The sequence below is a fragment of the Ursus arctos genome, unplaced genomic scaffold (assembly GCF_023065955.2).
Source record: "Ursus arctos isolate Adak ecotype North America unplaced genomic scaffold, UrsArc2.0 scaffold_5, whole genome shotgun sequence".
Classification (NCBI taxonomy): Eukaryota; Metazoa; Chordata; class Mammalia; order Carnivora; family Ursidae; genus Ursus; species Ursus arctos.
Genome location: NW_026623067.1, coordinates 90244471 through 90269484, shown reverse-complemented (window position 1 = coordinate 90269484; position 25014 = coordinate 90244471). Strand labels below are relative to the sequence as shown.

At 43.2% G+C, this 25014-nt stretch overlaps 1 protein-coding gene across 2 annotated transcripts in view; it reads left to right on the top strand.

Moving 5' to 3' along the window:
- REEP5 (receptor accessory protein 5) overlaps window positions 1-25014 on the top strand; it is a 36500-nt gene that overhangs the window by 781 nt on the left and 10705 nt on the right. For both annotated transcript variants that reach the window (XM_026498450.4, XM_057307353.1), the window contains exons 2-3: window positions 27-120; window positions 17631-17769. In XM_026498450.4, coding sequence (XP_026354235.1) covers window positions 27-120; window positions 17631-17769 — 233 coding nt within the window. The remainder of the gene's footprint in view (window positions 1-26; window positions 121-17630; window positions 17770-25014) is intronic.

The window sequence follows — 25014 nt, the reverse complement described above, 5'->3', positions numbered from 1 at the left end:
ACCCACTTCTCTCCTCGTGTCTCCAGGTGTCATCGCGCTGGTGGCTTTGTACCTGGTGTTCGGTTACGGAGCCTCTCTCCTCTGCAACTTGATAGGATTTGGCTACCCAGCCTACGTCTCGTAAGTGCCCTCCCCTTCCCTCCCCACCCCCATCCGGGGCTGCCGGTTCGTACACAGCCCCATTTTCCTGGGAGAGCGGTCAGTGCGCCAGAGGGTAGACAGTGCTTAAGGTTACACATTTTAGAGCCTTAACTTGATGCCTTGATCTCCTGATGACTAGCCGAAACGCTTATTTCATCGGATTATCGTGGCGGGGCGGTGCCTTGTCATGCGTGCACGGATGGAAAGTGCTACAACAAAACCGTCCTGCCTGTACTGCTCGGGAGATCTCAGCTGGGTACAGAGCGAGCTGATCCCTTCTCCTTAATAATTATTTTAATGTGTGTTTTACCTTATGCATATAACAGTAAAACCCCATCAAACGAGACTTCCCTAATTCAGAATTACTGTTGATTCAGATACTGCAGAGATTTTTGCTTTCTTGATTTTGAAAAGACTAGCCACTTACTACAGGCAAATGGAAAACACCCTAGTATAAAAACAAAAACAACCTTTATTTCATTTTAAGATTTATTTATTTGAGAGAAAGAGACAGAGATATCAACAGAGAGCACGAGTGGGAAGGAGAGGGAGCAGCAGACTTCCCCGCAGGGAGCCCAGTGGACATGGGGCCCCATCCCAGGACCCCAGCGTGACCTGATCCCAAGGCAGATACTTATTCGACTGAGCCACCAGGTGCCCCCAAAAACAGCCTTCTAGGGGCGCCTGGGTGGCGCAGTCGTTAAAGCGTCTGCCTTCCGCTCAGGGCGTGATCCTGGCGTGCCCGGATCGAGTCCCACATCGGGCTCCTCCGCTGGGAGCCTGCTTCTTCCTCTCCCACTCCCCCTGCTGTGTTCCCTCTCTCGCTGGCTGTCTCTCTCTCTCTCTCTGTCAAATAAATAAATAAAATCTTTAAAAAAAAAAAAAAACAGAAAAAACAGCCTTCTAAGATGCATCCCTAATATAGCTCCTTGGTTATATAAATGATTCATTTATATAATTAAACTTAAAAATTAATGTTAGCAGATTAGGATCTGAATTTATTACTATTTGAGGTTTTTACTCTACAGTATTTATTTCGAAAATATTCTACAATTTCGTGTTTTCATTCATTCAAATCACAATGAATTGTTTTAGTCTGTAGCTCTGCCCAGGAAAGCTGGTGGGTTTTCTTTCATTGAATTGGTCTCTGCAACTTTTCTCACCCACAGGGGTAAAGGAAGACAAACTTTTTGGCTGGGAGGTTAACACACAGATAACACATTTATTACCTCTTGTGTCTATTACAGGACAAGCTAGAATTTAGTATCTGACTAGAAAGCAGGAAGCATGTTTTAGAAGTTAGCTCTGATCTGAACAATTAAATTGAAGTTAACATACATAGTTACTGTGTTCGTCTGCTGCGGAGGCTTAGAAGCGCTCCACGGAGCCTGGCTGTTAGACACCCTAACCTGTCTTCATGTTGACCATTCACCCCCTTCCAGCGCTCTCTGCTAAAGCACCATCCAGGTTCATGTGTAGACCAAAGAAGGGCAGACCAGGAAAACTGGTTTGGCTTTCAGATCACTGAAAAAGGTACAAGAATAGCAGTTTTCTATAAAATGTAATCGACTGATAATACGGTGAGTATGAAAAGTTTGTAGGCAACACTGATTCAGAATGACTTGCACGACGTGTCTGTGCTATCAGACAAAATAACAAAAAAGTACATTACTTTTCTTCTGCTTGTGTATTCTACTTGCAAGCATTCCTTTAATACAAGTTTGGGGGGGATAAAAGAGCTTGAAGCGTTTTTCAGGTGTGTGCTTTAGAGGTCCTTGATCCCATTTTGAACAAATCCTGGGTGGCACTTTAGTAACTGCCTAGCTGCTTGAATTATTTTGAACCAGAAAGGAATATGGATTTTTGGAGATACCAAACAGCATAAAACCCTTTTCCACGTCAGTACCGTTTGGTACATAATCCTGTGTGAAACATAACGTCCTCTTTTGGTGTGATGAGGTCACTGGTGTGGGCTTTCCTAAAGTAAAAGTCTGTTTCTAGGTGGGACGTGTGGATCCAGGTGTGGGTGGAAGCGGATGTGCCTGCAGACAGAACTCCAGTATGTTTCCCCTTGATCTGGAGTGGATGAATTCTAGCAGGGATCTCTTTTTTAGTCCTATTTTACAGCAAGTCGATTTCAGTTTTTTTGTTTTTTTGTTTAAATCATTTGTTTGTAGTCATTCTTTCATTCCCTGCATAGTCAACAAAATAGTATTGGCTCTTTTTACTTCCAAGAAGCTAAATGCTCCTGTCTATTGCTTGGAATTCTGTGAAATGATAGAGGCGTTCGTATTTCTACGTGGGTAATGTACGTGGGTTTTACATATTTTAGAATTATTCCATTCACCAGGTATATATACTTTTCTGTTTGAATATTCTGAGGCAAAGTGACATTTGTGGTATACCATACTAGGAGCTGGAAAAGTGCTAAAAATCTAATAAGGAAATTTAGTGATTTCAGTAAAAATTCAGGAAATAGTGTCTCTAGAGTGGTATTTATTCCTAGGACGCTTCCTTTTGGTAGACCCAACTCTTTGACCTTTAAAATAAAGATAGCATTCCATGACCATAAGGAAATTAAATGAGGTTTCCTCTCTGTGGGTATTTGGACTTTTCCCTAAAACAATGGTTCTCAGCCTTGGATGCCCACTGAGTTTTTGGAAGGAGCCTTCAAAAATACTAACGCCTGGGCCCCACCTCCAGAGATTCTGGTGTAGTTGGTCGGGGTGCAGCCTGGGCTTGGGGCGTTTAAGGCTCCTTGCTCTTTTAACAATCGGTAAAGAATTCTAATGTCAGCCCACCTTTTGAACCCCCGACATAGAGCGGTGGCAGTAACCGGTGCATGTTACACTTGATGGGCTGAAAGGGAGGGGAAAATGGCCTGCTGACCCTGGGACCCTACCTGACCTCTGCTTTGTCAGGGTGACATGGGATTATGTGCACGGTATAAAGCATACAGACCCCCTGTGAGTAACATTGAGGCAATCAGTGTTAAATGCTCGTCTAATCAAGTATGTTCATTGCTTAACCAGTGTAATTGTGTGATTGTCAGAAAATGGTTGAAAATGGTGTTATTAGTGGCGCCTGAATCAACGTAACTTAAAATATGATTTGGGATCCCCTTCCCTTTACTTGTTCTCTTTCCTCTTAAAATTCTCCCTGTGCCCCCCAGCCAGAGTTCTTCTAAAAAATATGGGTTCATCTATTTAGCACGAATCAAATGCAGCCACAGTCCAGGCACGGTGGCCACACTTTAGCCACACTGTGGACTAAGGTGGACACGCTCTCCATTCTCTTTGAATGAACAATCTACCAAGGTCAACCACACTGAATAGTAACGTAGTGACCGAGTGTGGTAAGTAAGCCCTGTGAAGAAAATGGATAGGGAGCCGGGGTGGGGAATAACAGGGAGGACCCCCTCTAGATATTTATCTGAGATACTGTTTGAGTTAAGGCTTGAGGAATGAGAAAGTGCCAGACCAGCCAAGAGCAGAGCCAGGCGGAGGAGCCCTGGGTGCCAGGAACCGTTGGAAACTATGCGCCTGAAGGGAGCTGAGGGAATCAGAGAGGGGGGGGGGGGGTACAGGTGCCATGACGCAGGGCCCGTGGCCAGGGGATCAGTGTGCGTTTATTCCAGGTGGTTGTCGGGAGTTGCAGGTTTTCTGATTGCCTTGGATGGATTTTAAATAGGGGGTGACTATGATACGATTTACATTTTAAGGTCATTTTGGCTGCTGCAACCTCTGGAAGGAAGTGGCCATTCTGCCCAACTATTGCCAGTCCCAGCCTTTCTCACCGTTTGCTCTGGCTCCAGCTGTCTCCTCTCCTCCCTCCATCGCGGGGAGACCCACACCACGTAATGGTCAGCACAGGGCTTAGAGGCTGCAGGGCACAGAAGTCAAATTTGGAAAAGTTCCCCTGGCTTTCCTGCCTGTCTTATGACTCACCCCCTGGGGAAAACTGTGGGTGGGACCCTGGGGTACCTGGCTTTGGGTCAAGTTGTGGCCTGTTGGAACCCAGAGGGCTGGAGGCCCAGCCAGTGTTCCTGGAGAGGCAGTTAGGGCCTTAGAAGGCCCCCCTTCCTACTGGTTACTCTCATTTTCTGGTACGTCCTTTCCCTTTGAGAGCAGGCCCTTTAATCTTCTACCTCTGTGTTTCCAGACTTTTGGGCAACCCTACACAGGCAATTTGAAATCTAATTTCAGCCTTCTCATTGTCAAGAGCTTGACAGAATTGCTGTCATCTCATGACTTCTTCGCTCTGTTCCTGAGAAGAGAAGACAGGCACTGCATCGTGTGAGCCTCTCTTACTAAAGTAGACCTACCCCCATGCTGCCCCAATTTTTTGCTGAGGCATAATTCACATGTACAGTTCAGTGTTTGGTATATTCATAAAGTTGTGCAGCCATCACCACTGTGATAAATTCCAACACATTTCCATCACCCCCCAAAAGAAACTGGATCCACTAGCAGTCACTCCCTATTTGTCCTATGCCCCAGTCTCCCGGAACCACTTACTACTTTCTGTCTCTATGGGTTGGCCTATTCTGGACATTTCGTATCTTTGGAATCCTATAACATGGGGCCCTTTTTTTTCCTTTTTGTTTTCTGGTGCAGCCCTGCTTCCAGGGGCATTGCACAAATAAGAGTTCTTCTGAGAGACACCCACAGAGCACGTGCTGTGTGTGCCCTCATATGCAGAGTCCGTTGCCAGAGACCTAGGGCAGCCCCCACCCGGGTCCTTGAGTGAATGCCAGTCTTGTCCCTGCTCCTTTGGTTAAATGGAAGTATGAGAGCAAGTCTAATGACCTTATTTTCTATTTTTATTTTTGCCCTGCAGGAAAAGGAAAGGAGGAGAGTTTGCTTTTTATCCTATTAAGCGACTTTTTAAAAATTCTACAAAAATGTCTATTAATTTTTCTTTTTATTTCATGTTTTTCAAAAAGATCAGGCTACCACCTTCCTGGGACTGTCAGAGTTGGGCTGGAGAGATCAAGCATGTAATCTAATTCCCTTAGTTTTCAAATGATCCAGGCACAGAGCGAGGTAGAGTGTGTTTCCCAGGGTCACCAGAGCCAGACCTGGTCTGCAGCCCTCCGTCGCTACACAGGAATGTGAAAGCTCAGTTAGGCGTATTTTAGTACCAAGCTCGAAAAGATTAAATAGGAGTCCAGCATTTTGGTGACTAGATTCTGTCTAATGTTTGGCAGCACTTTTGAAATCTCATGCCCACTTGAGTGATGTGTCATTTTATCTTCTGTGTCCTCACCAGCCCATTTTAAACTGTGTCACCGGGACAGAGAAGGTTATTGCTTTTAGCAGTTTGCACGGCTGAATACTGCACAGCACTTCATTTAATAGACACTTCTATATCCCTAGTTAGGTGTTTTATAAGTATAGCTCATGTAATCCTCATGGCACCCCGATGACGTAAATACTATGATTGTTCCCATTTTACAGATGAGGAAACAGAGGAAGAAGTAACTTGATCAGATGCTCACAACTAGTAGATGGTAAAATGTATTTAAACCCAGGGAGCCTGGCTGCCTCAGTCGGTAGAGCTTAAGACTCTTAATCTTGGGGGTTGTGAGTTTAAGCCCCAGACTGGGCATAGCACTTACTTCTAAAACAAATAAATAGGGACACCGAGGTGGCTCAGTCGGTGAAGCGTCTGCCTTCAGCTCAGGTCATGATCTCAGGGTCCTGGGATCAAGCCCCACATGGGGCTCCCTGCTCAGCGGGGAGCCTGCTTCTCCTTCTCCCCCTTCCCCTCCCTCTGTGATCTCTCCCGCTCTCTCTCAGATAAATAAAAAATAAAATTAAGATAAATAAACCAACCAAACAACCCAGGGACTCTGGTTCCAAAGTCCGTGTTTTTAACTTTTCTGTTACACTACTTCCCCCGTGGCTCTTGGGCTGGCTCAGACACACGCCATACCCAGGCACAGTTGAAAAGTGAACTGTTGATGGGAACTGTTTCTTTTCCCAATTTGACACTGTCAGTATATTGTCTTCATGCAGTGTATTTTTCCTCTCAAGTAGGGTACTGCCCTCCCGAATCACGTGTCTGCACACACATAGGCATCTGCAGTGTTTCGTGTACGTGAGTTAGAATGTATTACTAACAAGTTCTTCCACCTGTTACGTAGTGTTGATTTACAACAGCGGCAACATAACCAGCTCTTTGCAGAGACTCCTCTGTTCTCCCCGTGCAAGCCCATCTGTGGAGGGCGCACTGGATTGGCTCTCCTAAGGGAATGGGGCTTTGCCTTTAGTTCTGTATCCGGAGGCAAAGAATCTCAGGGAGAAGCCGTTTGGGGATGACCCCTATGAGGTCAGATCAGAAAGGGGATGGTGAGGGGGGGAAATTTGGGAAAGACACTGTCTAAATAACTACAAGAACTGTAATACAATGAACGGCAAGGAAGAGCGCGAGCATTTTCTTAGTTAATGATTCACAGCAGACGAAGTGCAGGGGCATAGGTTGCAAAGGACTGAAATCTCCTCATTTAAGATCTGGGGAGGAGCTGGGCGCCTGAGGGGCTGAGCACCACCTTGTTTCGGAAAAGCAAGTCCTCTGGAGCAAAGTCAGGCTTCCCTCCTGGTACTGGAGGATGTGTATTTGTGGTTCTCAGACTCATTAGTAACGGGCAAGTTTGTTTTCTTGCGTGTGTGTGTGTGTTTCCAGAACTTGTAATTATGTTTTTTGTCCTTTTTTATGGATGAGAATTTGGGAGTAGATATTTCTGCGAAGCTGCTTGTGTTCCTGTTACACTAGCTTTCCCCTCTGCTGCTGGGCGCTCCGTGCTAGTGAGCTCAGGAGCAGAGCAGCACAGCCCCCACCTGGACTTCTCCAGGCGGTGTGCGGCGCACGCGGTGTTCTGTCCGCCTCTGCACTTGGATCAGTCACTGGCATCCTGTAAATTTCGCGTCGAGCATCCGGAAATCTCAGACATGTAACCATTTTACTTCTGTCGGCTTTTAATCGGTTGCGTTTTCACTTAGTATCACTGCTAATACTGCTGAACTATTTTAAGATGGAGTTGTGGAGAAAACTAGAAAAAGTGATAAAATATCCTTGTAACAGCATGTCACTATTTTTGTGGGTAATTACAGCCAGCATTTTGGTTAGTTCCCCCCCCCCCTTGCCTGTGCCATAGAGAAAAGAAAGTCTTAAGGAACTAGTAAGATGAATGATTTAAATTCCTTATTCGTGATCTACTTTCTGGGCTTCAAAGCAGTTGTGGGAAGAGATCCTGTTCCTAATACTCTGTTCTAGAATGTTCCCTTTGAATTTTAATGATTTTTTTCCCTGTTCACGAGGGCCCTGAAGGTGTAGTTTATCTGTCCTTCTGCCTTCATCCACCCCATCTTGGAGTTCTTCTCTTTTTCAGGACTGACTTTAAATGAGTATTCCTCATCTCTTCCGGTATTTCCAACAACTAGAAATACATATGGGGCATTTTAAGGTATTTTGTGGCTGTTGACAACATTACCAATGAATTAAATTTGAGGAACAATGAGTTAATACAGAAGTTGAGAAACAGGGGTGCCTGTGTGGCTCAGTCAGTTAAGTGTCTGCCTTCAACTCAGGTCATGATCTCGGGATTCTGGGATCGAGCCCCATGTCGGACTCTCTGTGCAGCAGGGAGCCTGCTTCTCCCTCTGCCTGCCCCTGCGCCTACTTGTGCTATCTCTCTCTCTCTCTCTCTCAAATAAATAAATAAATAAATAAAATCTTTAAAAAAAAAAGAAGTTGAGAAACAGTTTCAAAAATTGTTCATGAAATGGCTTTTTGTGGCAGTTGAAGTGGAAGTGGGGGCTGTACAAACCTCTTCTGACTTTAGTCTGTCACTCGCACACTGTCCTGGTTCCCGGGAGTAGAGCTTATCAGCTCCTCTCAGTCACACGGCCACTATATATATCCTGCAGCTTCTGATAGTTGGACGAGGTGATCTGGTGAAGGGATCACTTACATGTCAGAGGTAACTCGAGGCTGCTATCTGCCTATCTTGATGTGGCCTTCTTTTGTCTAGGAAATGTCAGTTTAGATTATTCTTGTCCAGGTTGTGAGGGTACTTGAGCTTAAGTTAAACTTTATGATACTATATTTGACATAGATATTATATTTACAGAACTAACAATTTTATCGACAAAGGTTGTTCCAGTAGGATTCGCATCTGCTGTTTTATTGCTTTAGGCATACATTTTTTTAAACTATCAAATAGTTTAAGGCATTCAGTTTTGAGTTATAAAATGTTAGGGGTGCCTGGGTGGCTCAGTTGGTTAAGCATCCGACTCTTGATCTCAGCTCAGGTCTTAATCTTGGGATCGTGGGTTCGAGTCCCGTGTTGGGCTCCACACTGGGTGTGGAGTCTCTTAAAAAAAAAAGTTAGCTAATTTAGGTCCCAGAGATCAAGCTGCTGGGGTGAGAGCTGCCTTTTATAGATTTGGGAACTAAGGCCACAAACAAGTTACTGGACCTGGGTCATGGCCGTTGGGGCAAAGCCAGGTGTAGGTGTAGGGATGCCTGAATTCTCTGGCCTGCACACTTCAACAGTCCTCATGTTTTATATTTGACTGTGACTGAATCTTTCATTTTGCATTAAAACACAAATTGGTGAACAGTTGGTAAAAAAAAGATCATTGTAATTAAACACCAAAATGTTTGACTACTGAATGATGGCTTTTGTTTTAATATTCGGTCTCGGTTAGAGATGTTTTATGGACTCGTCCTAAAGCGTATTTGCCTGTGAATTTAGCTTACTTACGGGTCTCACTGAGTCGGTCGTTTTATGCAGGAGAACACCGTGTGGAGGAGTAAAGGACCTGGTATTTTTTCACTGCTCTTGTATACTCACCTCAGAAGATACTTTCTGCCTATTGAGGAGGTATATCGAGCTAGCTATCTCGAATCTTTTTTCTTTCTTTCCTTCTTTTTTCATTTTTGAATAGGGGAGAAGGTTGGGCACAATATAAATGGTAAATAAGCAAATTGGTTTTATTGCATGTGCGGGATCCACGCTCTTGCTTCGAGAGCACAACTGCTCTGCAGTGGAGAACAAGTTGAGCTTTGCTATCTGCCTATCTTGATGTTTCGAGAGCACAACTGCTCTGCAGTGGAGAACAAGTGGAGCTTTGCGTGCCCATAGCTCCTTACCTTCTTTTTTTCCATGAAGAAGAAAAAAAATTATCATCATGGAACCAAACTAGTGTTTATGTGTTAAATAGGTCATTTTTTTCCCCTCCTAATTTGGTGCACTGTAGGCATCATATAAGATCACACTGGCACCCTCCTACATCAAGGTAAGAAAGAACGGGAAGACCAGTTGAGCGCTCAGGGATTCCCACCTCACACTCTCTGGTCAATACAGCGGAAGTGTTCCCGTGCACTGTGGGTGCTGCGGGTGGTCACGCTGTGTCTGCTGTATCAAAAAAAGGGTTATAAACATTATGGTCTGTAGTCTTCATTTTTAAGCTTCAAATAATCTACCTTGAATTCTGGAATAATTGCTCTTAAATATGACTTACCACATTCAAAATAAAACAAAGCAAATGGATCCCAGGCAGATTTCTTTCTGTTCTTTACCAACAGTATCTCAAAGCTGTCTGTTTATTGTTATAGGGCTTTTTATTAACTGCTTTTTTTGATTCACTGGTTATATAATTAACTCATTAAAATTAAAATTCTGTGGGTGGATACAACTGGTTTTAGTAGTAAAGTCAGTGCTTTGAAGAAATGTATTCCTTAATTTTATGTTATTTGGCTAATTTGAATTGTAGTGACCAAGTTATACACAAACCGCATACAATACAGGTGGTAGGTGCTGGACTTTCTTGGGCATGAGTGAGCAGAAGCGTGTGTATACGGATCTGATAATTCCTAGCTCTATTAACTCTTGGGCAACTGGCTCAACTTACATAAAACTCAATTTTCTTGTAAGTAAAAGGGGTGGATAGTATATGTTGTCCACTTAGCACAGAATCTAGCAATCAGTGAGTGCTTAATTAAGAGTGGTACTTTTATTACCCTACAAAGAAGCAAACTGACTTAATCATAGTTGTGATTAACTCTAGGTCATTGAGGTTTTAAATGATTAAGGGGAAACCTCCTTAGTATTTTCTTTCATTAATTTCTTCCACTTACTTTTTTTGGTTCCTTGTCTTATTTTTTCTTTTTCTTTCTTTTTTTTTTTAAAGATTTTATTTATTTATTTGACAGAGATAGAGACAGCCAGCGAGAGAGGGAACACAAGCAGGGGGAGTGGGAGAGGAAGAAGCAGGCTCATAGCGGAAGAGCCCGATGTGGGACTCGATCCCATAACACCGGGATCACGCCCTGAGCCAAAGGCAGACGCTTAACCGCTGTGCCACCCAGGCGCCCCTGTCTTATTTTTTCTTATACCTACGTCAGCACCTTAAGACATTATTATTCCAAGAGCAGTAGAGGACAATAAAATTTTGTTCTTCCAGGTCATAAAGATGTGGTGGTATGGCTAATGGTTTTCTTCGGTTATGGTACAGTGGTATACGTGTTCCTAAGCACTGGGTATGATTTTAACAATTTGTATATATTAAATCCCATGTTTTACTTTGTTTTGTTTCTATTAAGATTTCCAGTTTCCCATAACTCTGCCTCCACAACCCTTCTTCATAGGACGCTTCCCCAAGCACACATGTGCTCTTCAATTAGGAGTGGAATTAGGTTTGACTGTTGACTTGCGGTCCTTGAGAATCACTGTTTTGGCTCCAGGGCTTGCTTACACGTCAGAGCTCAGTGTATGCTTGCATCCGAATGCTGCTGTCACTGATTTGCTGTGGGAGATTACCACATGGGGCAGGGAGTATTTTAGGTTCTCTGAGGAATGAAGTGACTCAGTTTAGGAGGGAGAGAATGTTAGTCCCAAGATATCTCTGTGCAACCTTTGTTTTCTTTCCATGTGTTTAATGCTATCCTTTGGCCACCCTTCCTTCCTGCCCTTGCTTTTAGAAAATAGCAGTGAAGGTATAAACAAATAGATGGGCCACGAAAGGTGGAGGTAGCCAGTACCTGTCACTGGAGCCCAGTGGTCTGGCCGGTGGGTTCTGTGCGTATCAATACAATCCAACAACTAAGGTAAAGAATTTTGGCCAGTCTACCTTCACACCATGGGCCTGAAAAAAGTTCTCAGCAGTGTCCAAGTTTGTTCCCATTGACCTGCAAATGGGATGTGGGGATTTCAGCTCTTTACTCTCTGTAGCATTTGGGATTTGGAGAGTGAGGTATAATTAAAATCCATGGGTAATTCTCTAATCTCCTTTTAGCCTTATTAACAATGCTGTTAACCCTCTACCAGCTCTACTTAGCCAGAAGGACTGGAGTGTTCCTATCACTTGCCTTTCCTTTTAGTCTCTTGCCTCCCTATAACAATAATAAATTATTACCACGTCGTAAGCATCTATGAAGGTAATATTTAACAAGAACTTACTCAGTTCAGGTCATTGATTCTAAGTGCTTTACATGTATTAATTTAATCTTCACGACAACGTGATAAGGTTTATCATTCCTGCTTGACAAATGAGGACACTAAGGCCCAGAATAACTTGCCCAAGGTCACGTGCCTAGTAAGTGGTAGAACGAGATTACAAGGTGCATGCCAAGGATGGTGAAATGACGCAGAGCCAATTGAGCACTGGGAAGGAAAGAAGGGAAAGGCCTAGCTATTCCACAGGAATTAATAATTTTTTGATAGTTTGCTTTGTTTCAAATAGGAAATTAGAATGAGTCCATTCCAGTGATGAGCTATTGGACTCTCTTTTCTTTCTGTGTTTATGTGTATCGAAGGCCTTCTAATGCCCTAAAACACAACGGCGTGTGTCTGATCACTATTAGAGAAGTTTGTTTGTAAGAAAACCATGAGCTGTTTCCTCAAGAGAGAAATTCAATGAGTGAGCCTGATGTTCACTTTAGTTTTTAACAAAGCCCTGGAGAGCGAGCTCGTCTCATAGGAGGAAGTAGTTGTAGAAAGTCTGGTGTTCGTTTTTTTTCCCCTCACATGGAAATCTTTTTCCTTCCTCTTGTTATAAAAAATAGTACAGGCTCATTACAAGACCTTAAAATGAAATTCTGCAATCCCAATGCCCAGGATTAACTTTACCCAATTTGAAATATATATTTCTGGACACCATTCTTGGTCTGTAAACACACACAAATACATATCTGCCTCTCTTTTTGTCAAAACACAAAGTTAGTAATCCCCTTTTTACATTCAGCTCTATATCTTGGACATCTTTCTCTGTTAATATCCTTTTTAAAGGCTTCAGAATATTTCATTGTGTGGATACACCAACATGTATTTACATAGTTCATTGTTGACCTTAAAAAATGTGTAGACACTTGCCTCTGTAATATTTTATTTTCAGTTGAAATTCATTTTAATACCAGTCTTTCCTCTTTGAACTTCATATTTTGGTCTCTAAAATATAGAATAGGAACAGCTTGTCTATAAGACAGCTTCCAACTCAACATTCGACAATTTCTGATTCTGCTCTGTGAAATTTTAGAACTGTGAGCCACTCCCATAGGTAGTACTGACAATCATCTTCACCCTAGCCATGTCTCTGCTTCTCACCCAGGCCTCATTTCTCTGTTGCCACCTGCTTCAAGTAGGCCAAGCCCTGCCCCTGGAACAGGGTAGGTGGCTGAGGGGAGAGAGAACAAAGAATCCACAACACTGAGCCCAAGTGGCCAGGCATCGGTTCGGTAGTGAGAATATGGCAGTTAAGAGTCTGCAGAGAGCAGTCTAAGACCAGGGTGTCTGAGTTTTGTGACTGTGTCCCCCCAGGAGTGGTTCTGAAACTAGATTCAGTGTCTGTGGTGCAGCCAACATACCCCACTGTGGGCAAGGGAAAACAGAGAATATACGAGACAGTGGCCCAGGTCTGGGGGTGGGGGGGAGTGGTTGGAATTGTTGCCAGCTGCTTTGGGGATAGTTCCAGAGCTCCTCTAGGGTTTAGCTAGGGATTGAAAAGCCCTGAGGGAGGTTAGTGTTCTAGCCAAACAAATATAGGACTTTCAGATTGGTTCTTGAAAAGTTTAGCAGAGTTTTGGTTAGGAGATGTTTTTATTTTGAATTCTTCTATAAATTTGAGAATGTTCAGGTGAGCATTGAGCATTCTAGATCATCTTAGAGTGACTCATCCTAATTGTAGCAAAGACATTAATTCAGTTTGCCTCCTTGTCTAACTTTTCTTCTCTCTTGGCCTCCCATTCATTGCTGGAAAGGTGTAGCCTACCCTTTGGCTACAGTTGATTGGCTCCAAGTCCATCACTTGGATTTTCTTTCAGAGAAAAGGACGGGGAGGTGGTGCTGAGACTGAACTTTGAGCTGGCGGTTCTGAAACTTGGCTCAGCCTTGGGATCACCTCCACGACTTTCTTCAAGTTCATACCTGTGCCCTACGTGCCAGAGCCCGAACACTAGGTCTGAAAAGGACCCAGGCTCGCGTATGTTTAGTTAGCGCTCTAGGTGGAGGTGGATCATCATCTAAGTTTGAGAAACTGTCCTGTTCACTGCTGATTGCCCTCCCTGCCCTTCCCTCCTCTGCCTGCCTTCTGCCCGGGTAAGCAGGATGGAGGGTGGAATGCTTCTCCAAGGATCTGGACCTTGAGACTGACGTTTACTCTTATTTGTCTTCTGTGACCCAGTCTACCCTTTCTGAGCCTTGGTTTTCTTCAGCATGAGACTAGATCATTGTGGTCCCTTCCAAAAGGAAGACCATGAGCTCTTTTTGTATTTATATAAATGCAATAAATATTTATTAAATGCCCCCTGGTACCAGACATTTTGCTAAGTGTTATACAGCCTGATGATGAGTTGTTCTAACTAGGAAAACAGCCTGGATTAGTGTGAAACAGGCACAGGCTTTGTCAGAGTTAATCTTGAGTATAAATCCAATCTCTGCTACTTGTTCTTTTCTTTCTTTCTTTCCTTTTTTTTTTTAAAGTAAGCTCTGTACCCAGCATGGGGCTTGAACTCATGACCCTGAGATCAAGAGTTGCTTGCTGTACTGAGGAGCCAGCCAGGTGCCCCCAATCTCTGCTACTTGTAGCTACGAGCCCTGCACATGTTATTTTTCTTCCCTGAGCCTGAGTCTTTCCCTCAAAAATGAAAGTAACAATACCTATTTCATAGGGCTATTATGAAGTTAAATAATTATTGGGTAAAATTTAACCAAGGATGTGAAAAACCTGTACTCTGAAAACTGTGAGGCATTGATGAAAGGAATTGAAGAGGACACAAATGGAAAGACATACCATGCTCATGGATTGGAAGACCTAATATTGTTAAAATGTCCATTCTCCTCAAAGCAGTCTACAGATTCAGTATACTCCCTATCAAAATGCCAATAGCGCTTTTCACAGGACTAGAACAAATAATCCTAACATTTGTACGGAATCACAAAAGATCCTGAATAGCAGAAGTAATCTCGAGAAAGAACAAAGCTGTGCAGGTATCACGATCCCAGATTTCAAGATCTATTACAAAGCTGTTGTAACACAGTGTGGTACTCATGCAAAAATAGACCCATAGGTCAAGGGAACAGAATAGAAAGCCCAGAATTAAACTCATGCTTATAGGGTCAGTTAATCTACAACAAAGGAGGCCAGAATATGAAGTGGGGAAAAGACAGTCTTGTCGATAAATGATGTTGGGGGAAAAATGTATTACGTTCCTACCTCTCCCAGTCTTTAGCTGTTCCATGTTGACCAAAATGGAAATGACCTAAGGGCATAGAGCAGTTCTTAAGATTTCTTGAGTCCCTGTGTTCCCTGAGAAATTGCTACATCCTCATTCTGATATACTGAGTTGAGATGTGATTTAGTGTATGTTCGAGGCAGGAGAGCGTATTGTTGCTGAGTAATCCCCTGTGTCCACTCGCTTGGACAAGGAAGTATATAAGTAAATGGCAGTCAGGAAATGGCAGGTGTGTGTGTTTTAAGATTTTATTTATTTATTTGAGAGAGAGACAGAGCACTGACAGGGAGAACCGCAGAGGCAGAGGGGGAAGCAGATTCCCTGGTGAGCAGGGAGCCTGATGTGGAGCTTGATCCCAGGACCCCAAGATCATGACCTGAGCCAAAAGGCAGATGCTTATCTGACTGAGCCACACCGGCACCACTGGGAAACGGTGGTTTTAAGCTCTTCTCTCCCCATAACTAGACTGGGGTGCTTTATTTTTTGAGTCTCAGGTTCCCATTTCTTGTTCTTTCTTGTTGTGACTAATTGATGATGTTATGACATGTAGATATTTTTAAAAATGAACCTTGTGCTATTTTAAAGTAAAACAATAATTAAATGCTTCAATCATACGAGAAATTCTATGAAAAATCTCTTCGGCTTAAGGGTGGCTGAGTCAGTTAAGCATCTACCTTCGGCTCAGCTCATGATCTTGGGGTCCTGGGATTGAGCCCCAGATCCTGCTCCCTGCTCAGCGGGGAGCCTGCTTCTCCCTCTGCCTCTTCCCCTCCTCCCGTTCATGTGCTCTCTCTCTCTCTGTCTCAAATAAATAAATAAATCTTAAAAAAACTCTCTTCAACTTAATAAGGCTCTGTGGTCTTGTCCTTTCTTCTTTCATGTGCCTTGGTTTTCTACAAAGTCGTGATCTACCTGTGTTCAGTTTTGAGCTCTTTTCTTCCTACTTTTCAGTGCTACTGCATAGTGTTCCACGTGCATTAGCATGGAAGCTTTTGAATCCATAGTGTCCATAAGTTAGAGGACTATTTTTTTTTTATTCCTTGAAGCACTGAAGTTTGGATGGCTTTTCTGTTTTTGAATCCGTGGCTCTTGACTAACCTCTTAAAAATAATGACACAGAATGGAATTGAACATATCAGAATGTTTCCACGGAGTGTTTATTTCAGTTTATGTTCATGTGGGTCCGTTTGTTGACTGGATCATGTTTGTTTACTTAGTCATGAATTGCTTTGGTTCCTCAAACCAAGACCGTCCTTGAATCGTAACTCTGCGTCCCCAGGAGCGATGTAGAAGAAACAAATCTTTATCCCACTAATGACTTAAAAGACCCACTTAAATAGAAATGGGGAGGGAAATGACCTTAGGGGTATACTCTTGTTAGTCCTTGGGCTCACGTGCTTGCCTACGCTTGTCCCTTGGCCCTCGATTACACTTGCCAGCTCCTGTCCGAGGAAACCAAAAACACAGACGTAGTCCCCATGTTACAAGCCATTATCTTACAGGCAGCTCTCTGAAATTCCTTTTGTGATTCTTTCATGTAAACTGAAACACTTTTGCCTGCTCTTGGCTTAGAGAGCAGCGTTCGCTTCATCACTTCTCCCTGTCCCTCCCTCCCGCCACCAGCGCTCATCTCAGTCAGCTGTAACTTCCCCCTTTGGTGGTTTTCTTAAAACAGTCATGCACACAAACAAACATGACACCCACAGCTGCTGCTCACTGGTCCAGAGGCTTCTTTGTGAGTGACTCAGCATGATTCAGCAGCCTAGCGGCCTCTTTCAGGAACCCATTTTACCAAGTATTTTCCATCGCTAACCCATCTCCTAGGCTCCTAGGCTAACAAGATTCATACTTCTTCTAGTTTACTGTTCTAGTTCAACTCAGTTATAAGCGTCCAGACATATGTCAGGATAGGATAAAAAAATTATGGTATTCAGGTGTAGAACGAAGAGATTCCCAAGCCTGGAAGAAATTTCTGTGATTCAGAAGTAAAAGATTATTTTAAATTTATTTCCATTCATTTGCAGAATGAAATTGGTTTAAGTAGTAGTTGGTACTGAGAAAGTCATGCTATTAGGATGAAGGTAGGAGAGACCACAGCCCGAGGATCACATAATGATAGTCGGAACCAAATGGACACCATGATCTCTGTTCTCACCTGTTTGTTAAGAAGTATGTTATAGACTTCGGGCAGTATCTGAACTGTGTTCCAGAAGTTCCTTTATGGAAGTTTCTGTTTACCCATAATATACCTCAGTTATTAAAAGCACATAAGAACTAAGTTACCATGAGAGAATTCTTTTTTTTATTTTTCCCAAGATTTTATTTACACCCAACATGGGCTCAGACTCACAACCCCAAGATTAAAAGTCGCCTACTCCCTGACTGAGCCAGCCAGGTGTCCCACCATGAGAGAATTCTTGATGTCTCTCTGGGGGCAGGACTCCATTTGGAGGTTCCCAGTCATTGGTATCTCCAGGCACCTGGGTTGAGGCACAGGCAGGGTGGAAATTCGGGGTAAAGCTAGTACAGGTTTCTCTGATGACTGGAAGACTGGTAACCAGTAGTTACAACAGCTTGTCGTGTGATTTCCACATTGCTTCCTATCCTTATGTTGTATTCTTACCTCAGTGACATGGTGCATACATTTGCCTGAGTTTCCTACTTTTGGAGGGCGGGCTGTCAAAGTCTACTGTTTGAAAGTGTTTCATTGAGGTCTCCCTATATGATAATACATGCTTTTTATTGCCTTTCAGAATTAAAGCCATAGAGAGTCCCAACAAAGAAGATGATACCCAGTGGCTGACCTATTGGGTAGTGTATGGTGTGTTCAGCATTGCTGAATTCTTCTCTGACCTCTTCCTGTCATGGGTCCCCTTCTACTACATGCTGAAGGTATGTTGGCTTTTCCTGAACTGCTCTGTTTCCTTCCATCTATGGGTTTGCTTTGTGCCCTACAATAAACTCCATCTCAGGACCTATATAGAGGCATAGAACAAAGGCTTGAATGTTGAACATCTGTGGCCCTGCCTCCCCTTAGAAACAGGAAGATCGAGTTCGGCACGGCTAACTTACTTTGTATACTGTCTTGGAAACAGCCAAAGCAATTGTGTATTCAAGATGTGCTTGATAATAAAAGATGGAAATACTGTGACGTAGCACGAGCATTGCCCGTAGTTTACCAAGATCCTATCATCAGGCAGTTATCTGTGTTCGATGCAGAAGCCCTGTACATTCTGGCAGGTCATTGAGTATTCACACTGGTGTGAAGGAGTCATTATTTCTAGACGAAAAAAGTACTTATTCTTACATAGGTCTGGAGAAAGATGTGAAACGGGCTTTCTGAGGAAGTCATTATGAGAACGTTGGCAGGTGCTGTCGTCAGGGATCCACCCTGCCACACCTTGTGTTGGGTAGAGAACGAACCTTGGTTACCACCATGTGAGGAAAAGGATTAGGAAGTTGAAACTCATTCCTACTGGGACCTGTATCGATTCCGATTAAGAAAGTTAACATCTGGGACGCCTGGGTGGCTCAGTCGTTAAGCGTCTGCCTTTGGCTCAGGTCATGATCCCAGGGTCCTGGGATCGAGACCCGCATCAGGCCCCTGCTCTGAGGGAGGCCTGCTTCTCCCTCTTCCCCTCCCCCTGCTTGTGTTTACTCTCTCACTGCCTCTCTCTGTCAAATAAATAAATAAAATCTTTAAAAAAAAAAGAAAGAAAGAAAGTTAACATCTTCTAGTAGGTAGGGTGTACGTTTTTTTGGAAACGTTAAATACTCTCATCAAATCTTTTTCTTTGTGACTTTTACATTTTGTCTTGCTTCTATACCTCCAAGTTAAAAAGCATTCTCCTGTACTTTTTTCCTAAAATGGGGGTTTTGGCATAGAGTCCTGTCCTTGTTGAGGCGCTGAGGAAAATGAGTGGAACTACGTAGCCAGGGCGGTTGCTCCCGTCCGCTCCCGCTCTACCGCTTGAGCTGTGCGTTACAGCTTATGAGCATCTCCTTCTAACGCTGTTGGGGGAGCAAAGGGTGCTCCCTTGGCCTGCGGGGCTGTTTAGTGGGAGAAGAGTGGCAGCTGTGGTTCCTCTCTACCTGGGCTTCCTACCCACAGCTTACTGGGACCAGCATGCATTGGTGTGTGGTTTTCCTCCATCCCAGTGCCTAACAGAGCAGCTGATATTCCTAGAGGGAGGTTACAGGCCAAATAACAAGATATTTGAAAAGTACAACCATTTCAAAAGAAAGACAACATGATCAGTAACAAAATTCTGTCAGCAGTAGAAATACTAGGGCTGACTAACCAAGACTTCTAAGATAGATTGCTAGCAGAAGAAATGTAGCAATATGAAATAGGAACAAGAGAACACAGGAAAGAGCCAAGCAAAAATATGAGATATGAAAAAGTTAAATAAAGAACACACTATATGGCAGAAATAACAGAATGGAACAAACTTGAAAGCTGGAAGGAAAGATTGAAAACAAATATGTATATATATACACACACATATATTTCAAAGTAATCTACAGATTCGGTGCATTCCCTGTTAAAATACCAGTAGCATTTTATGTGGAACTAGAATAAATAATCCTAAAATTTGTATGGAACCACAAAAGACCCCAAATAGCCAACATAGTTTTGAAGAAGAAGAACAGTGCTGGAGGTATCACAGTCCCAGATTCCAAACCATATCCTACAGAGGTATAGTAATCAAAAGAATATGGCACTGGCACAAAAATAGATGCATAGGTCAAGGGAACAGAATAGAGTCCCCAGAAATAAACCCATGCTAATACGATTAATTAGCCTGTGACAAAGGAGGTGAGAATACGCAATGGAGAAAAGATAATCTCTTCCCTAAATGGTATGGGAAAACTGGACAGCCACGTGCAAAAGAATGAAACTGGACCACTTTCTTATACCATACACAAAAGTAAACTCAAAATGGGTTAAAGACCTAAATGTGAAACCTGAAACCATAAAACTCCTAAAAGAAAATAGAGGCAGTAATTCTTTCACATTGAACTTAGCCACATATTTCTAGATAATGTCTCCTCAGGCAAGGGAAACAAAAGCAAAAAATAAACTATTGGGACTACATCAAAATAAAGAGCTTTTGCACAGTGACGGAAACCGTCAGCAAAACAAAAAGGTAACCTACTGAATGCGAGGAGATATTTGCAAATGATATATCTACAAAGGGGTTAGTATCAAAATATATAAAGAACTCATACAACTCAACACCCCAAACAAACAAACAAACCAAAACCCAAACAATCTGATTAGAAAAATGGGCAGAAAACCTGAATAGACATTTTTCCAAAGAAGATATACAGATGGCCAACAAATGGTGTGGCCATTATGGAAAACAGTATGGAGGTTCCTCAAAATTAAAGTTCTATACCATATGATAGTAGTAATTTTACTACTGGGTATTTACCCAAAGAAAATGATAACAGTAATTCAAAAAAATACATGCACCTCTATGGTTTTGCAGCATTATTTATATTGGCCAAAGTATGGAAGCAATGTGTTTTCAATAAAGAGTTGATAAAGATGTACACACTGAGCAGGGGCCTGAGCGGGGCTCCGTCCCAGGACCCCGAGATCATGACCTGAGTCAAAGGCAGACACTTAACCGACTGAGCCACCCAGGTTCCCCAAAAATACCCCTTTTAAGGGTTAGCACAGACCATATGCCATTGTTACAATCACATAGTGATATACGGAGTGGGAAAAAGGACCTAAGTAAGGACACATTTAATATTTATTTTTTGCAGAATTAATATTGTTGGTATTTTTTCTAAAGCAGCCTAAGATTGGGGGCGCCTGGGTGACTCAGCCGGTTAAGCGTCTGACTTCGGCTCAGGTCACAATCTCAGGGTTCCTGTTGGGCTCCACGCTCATCAGGGTCTGCTTGTCTCTCCGCCCCTCCCCCTGCTAGTGCTTTCTCTCTGTCTCTTTCAAAAAAATAAATAAAACAAAATAAAAATCTTTAAAACACCCAAAGATTGGAGGAAAATGAGAGGAACTAATGATTAGGCATCAAAGATGAGTTGACAAAATAATATACAATCTGTTCGGCTAGAAATAGTGGATGGTGCCTGCTCAGAGCTTTGTTCTGAGGTTGGTCTTTAAGCAGGAGGTTTTTAAAAACAAATGTCGGGGTAGCCGGGTGGTGCAGTCAGTTGGGCATCTGCCTTCGGCTCGGGTCGTGGTCCTCGAGTCCCCGGACCGCCCATCATCAGGCTCCCTGCTAAGCTGTGTCTCCCTGTGCCTCTCACCCTGCTCGTGCTCTTGAACTCTCTCTCTCTCAAATAAATAAAATCTTAAAAAAATTTTTTTAAAATAAAAATAAATGTAAAAGCCCCCCGCTTTTTTTCTCTGATAATGAAGGTAGTCTCTGTTCATTTCGTTATTCAGAGATACGTATTTAAAACTTCTGTGTGCCAGAATCTATCTGTTCTAGGTCAGAAGGGTACTTTGGTGAATAAAACAAAGTCCCTGCTGCCGTCCTGTTTACGTTCCTGTGTGTGCGCGCGCGTGTGGTGGGGCATGTTTACATAGGGAGGAAAATAGCATTTGTAACCCTACTACCATTGACATTAGTCTTCCTACATTTTTTGTAACGTGGGAGCTATCAGTCCACGCACATGCAGACACAGAACCATGTGTGTGTATTGTTGGTAACGTGGGAGCTATCAGTCCACGCACATGCAGACACAGAACCATGTGTGTGTATTGTTGGTAACGTGGGAGCTATCAGTCCACGCACATGCAGACACAGAACCATGTGTGTGTATTGTTGGTAACGTGGGAGCTATCAGTCCACGCACATGCAGACACAGAACCATGTGTGTGTATTGTTGGTAACGTGGGAGCTATCAGTCCACGCACATGCAGACACAGAACCATGTGTGTGTATTGTTGGTAACGTGGGAGCTATCAGTCCACGCACATGCAGACACAGAACCATGTGTGTGTATTGTTGGTAACGTGGGAGCTATCAGTCCACGCACATGCAGACACAGAACCATGTGTGTGTATTGTTGGTAACGTGGGAGCTATCAGTCCACGCACATGCAGACACAGAACCATGTGTGTGTATTGTTGGTAACGTGGGAGCTATCAGTCCACGCACATGCAGACACAGAACCATGTGTGTGTATTGTTGGTAACGTGGGAGCTATCAGTCCGCGCACATGCAGACACAGAACCATGTGTGTGTATGGTTGCTTTAACCATGTATGTATGTATTAAACAATTCTGTATCTCACTTTTTTAATTAACATAATACCAGGAGTATTTCCTCATGTTATTCAGTATTCTCTGACAAACTGTCTCATCTATCATAGGTGGTAATGTTCTAATTTCCCAGCTGACGGACATTTAGGGCATTTCTCTCACTATCTGAACAAAAGCTGAAGTGAACAGCCTTGTGCCTCCCTTACACTCAGTCAGATCATTCTCTAGGTTTGTTTTTTAAACGAGGTTGAATAAGCTCCAGCGAGTTTAAGTCCTGACCCAGACCGTCCCCACTGTCAGCTGTACTGCCTCACCCATGATGGACAGCAGAGCATTTCTCTTCTTAACTTCATGGGAGGCAAAACGAACAGAGAAATCTTCCCCAGCACATGTTCTTTTTTAACTTTATCTATGCATGCTGAGCCTTCTGCTTCAAGTTTAGCCTGTCGCTGTTCTCGTGGTTACCTTGTGAAAGCGTCCTACGACTTTTGTTTCGGACCAGGTGATTGTCATATCAGGTCAGTGCTGAAGTGTGGGTTTTTTTGTTTTTTACATTAACTCAATTCTGATCAGGCTGGTCCCAAACTGTATAGAAAGCCTATCCCTACCTTGGACGTAACCTCTGCTGGAGAAAACTGGATGCTGGCAGCGTTAGAACCACAGACAGAATGATCTGGCCTGCTGCAATCTGTAATCGTGCCAAGAATCAGTAAAAACAGCACAGGCTCTTTGAACTGGAGGTAGGAGTGGCCTTGTGTTTGCTCTTAGGAGAGTCAGTTGGCATTTTGAGGGCAGCTTGATTAAAAGGATTGGTGGGGGGGTCTGTGTGGCTCAAGTCAGTTAAGTGCCTGAGTCTTGATTTCAGCTCAGGTCATGATCTCAGGGTCCTGGGATGAGAGACGACTCAGGCTCCATGCTCAGCAGGGAATCTGCATGTCCCTCCCCCTCTGCTCCTCTCTCTGTCTCTCTCAAATAAATAAATAAACACACAAACAAACATAAATTAGTAAAATCTTTACAAAAATAATAGAAGGATGGTCGGATCTGTGTAGTTCAGGGTACTCCTGGGCTGAATATCACCATGAGAGTTGAACAGTAATTAACTTTATTTTTTAATACAAGAAAGCTATTTCATTTGAAAACTGGAAAATGCTAATGATGTAGTTAGAAAGCAGTAATTATTTTACTGTCCCAAGACAATAGCTAGAGGGTACTGGAAAGAACCGAGCAGACCGGAGTGTAGCCTAATCACATTGGAGAGGTGCAGCAATGTAGACACTTCGCTCTGGTTCTGTCGGGTAGGCTTGCCTTAATCATCCAGGAAAGATGAATGAGTTAGCTTTTCTGGATTGCTGAGGGACTGATGTCTACACGGGCAGATAATACTTCAGAGGGTTTCAAAAACAGTAAGGACTGTAGGACTTGGTATTCTGCTGCTATCTTGTATACTTTCTTCAAGGACATTAATTTGTGACTTTCCTAAAATCCTAGGAGCAGAAAACTGACTCTTAGGTTGTTTATGACTTTACCTCAAGTCATAAAATAAAATAGATACCGACTGATTCCTAATCCACCGAATCATTTCCACTTCATTGATGCCCATTCTTGTAATACGGGCATCTAGGTCTGCATTAGTAATCCATTCCTGAAAGTTAGGTATTCTACCTATAAATACCAGCCTGGAGACTATTTCCTATACTTTTAAATGATAAAAATTAAGATGTATAAATCTAAAACTCCATACCAGTTTCCCAAATATTAGTAAAACACAGCAAAATACCCCTCTATGAGTAACAAATACGCAACACTTCTAGCTCTCCAGTTAACATATTGGTAAGAAATTATTGCTTCCTATGCACAGCCCCTTGCATACTCTGGGTACTCTTGAAAACACCCACATGGAATTCTAATTCAGTGTCAAGAGTGTAATTTTCCCTTGTTTAAACTGTCGTACTGAGTTTGGAGTATCATGTATTAGCATTGCCTATATAAGCAACCAATGAGAACACTGTATGATACTTGGATATTAAACACCAGAAATTTTGGGGTGCCTGGGTGGCTCAGCTGGTTAAGCATCCAGCTTGGTTTTGTCTCAGGTCAGGATTTGGGGGTTGTAGGATTGAGAGCCTCCCTCTTTCGGGCTCCAAGCTCAGCGGGAAGTCTGCTTGGGATTCTCTCCCTCTCCCTCTGCCCCTTCCTCGTGCATGCACACACTCTCTCTCTAAAATAAATAAATAAATCTTTTAAAAAGTAAATAAGTAAATAAAAACCAGAAGTCTTCCAGAGAGAAATGTTCATTAGAGAGGTGGTCTGCAGGGTCTGTCTCTAATTCACCGGGCTCTAAGCAGAGGCAATGGAAGTGAAAGCCAGTGAAAGACGCAGTCACTCTGTTCTGCAGTTTGGGTTAATACAGATGTGTAGTTAAGAAAATCAAGGTTTCTCTGGCAGTATCTTATAATTCACTAGGATAGCCATCCAAGCCCAGCAGGTGCTAGCACAGAGTTGCTGGGGAAACTAAAAGAAAACAGGGAACAACCCACACAAACTGTGAGGTGCTGAGGGTACTTCAAGGAACTGGCTCCATTTCAGGGATTGGACCTGTAGCAGAAGGTGTGACTCTGCCATTATGTATGTGTGAGGGCTTGGCGGAGTTTGGTTGGTTGCACAGATGTGTCATGAGACTAGGAGGTGGCTGGTCTGAATGTTTGCTCTTCCCCTTCCTACTGTCATGCTTTCCCCTCGTTGCTTTTCTCTGAGCATCCTGTTTTCCTGCTGTTATGCTCAGTGAGTGAGCTGTGGAGTCCCACACATCAGGGGGAGGAGAACTGAGGGAGGGTTGACTTAAAATCATTACTTGGAGATCAGGACAGGGAATCTCATTGGGTTGAGTGCTT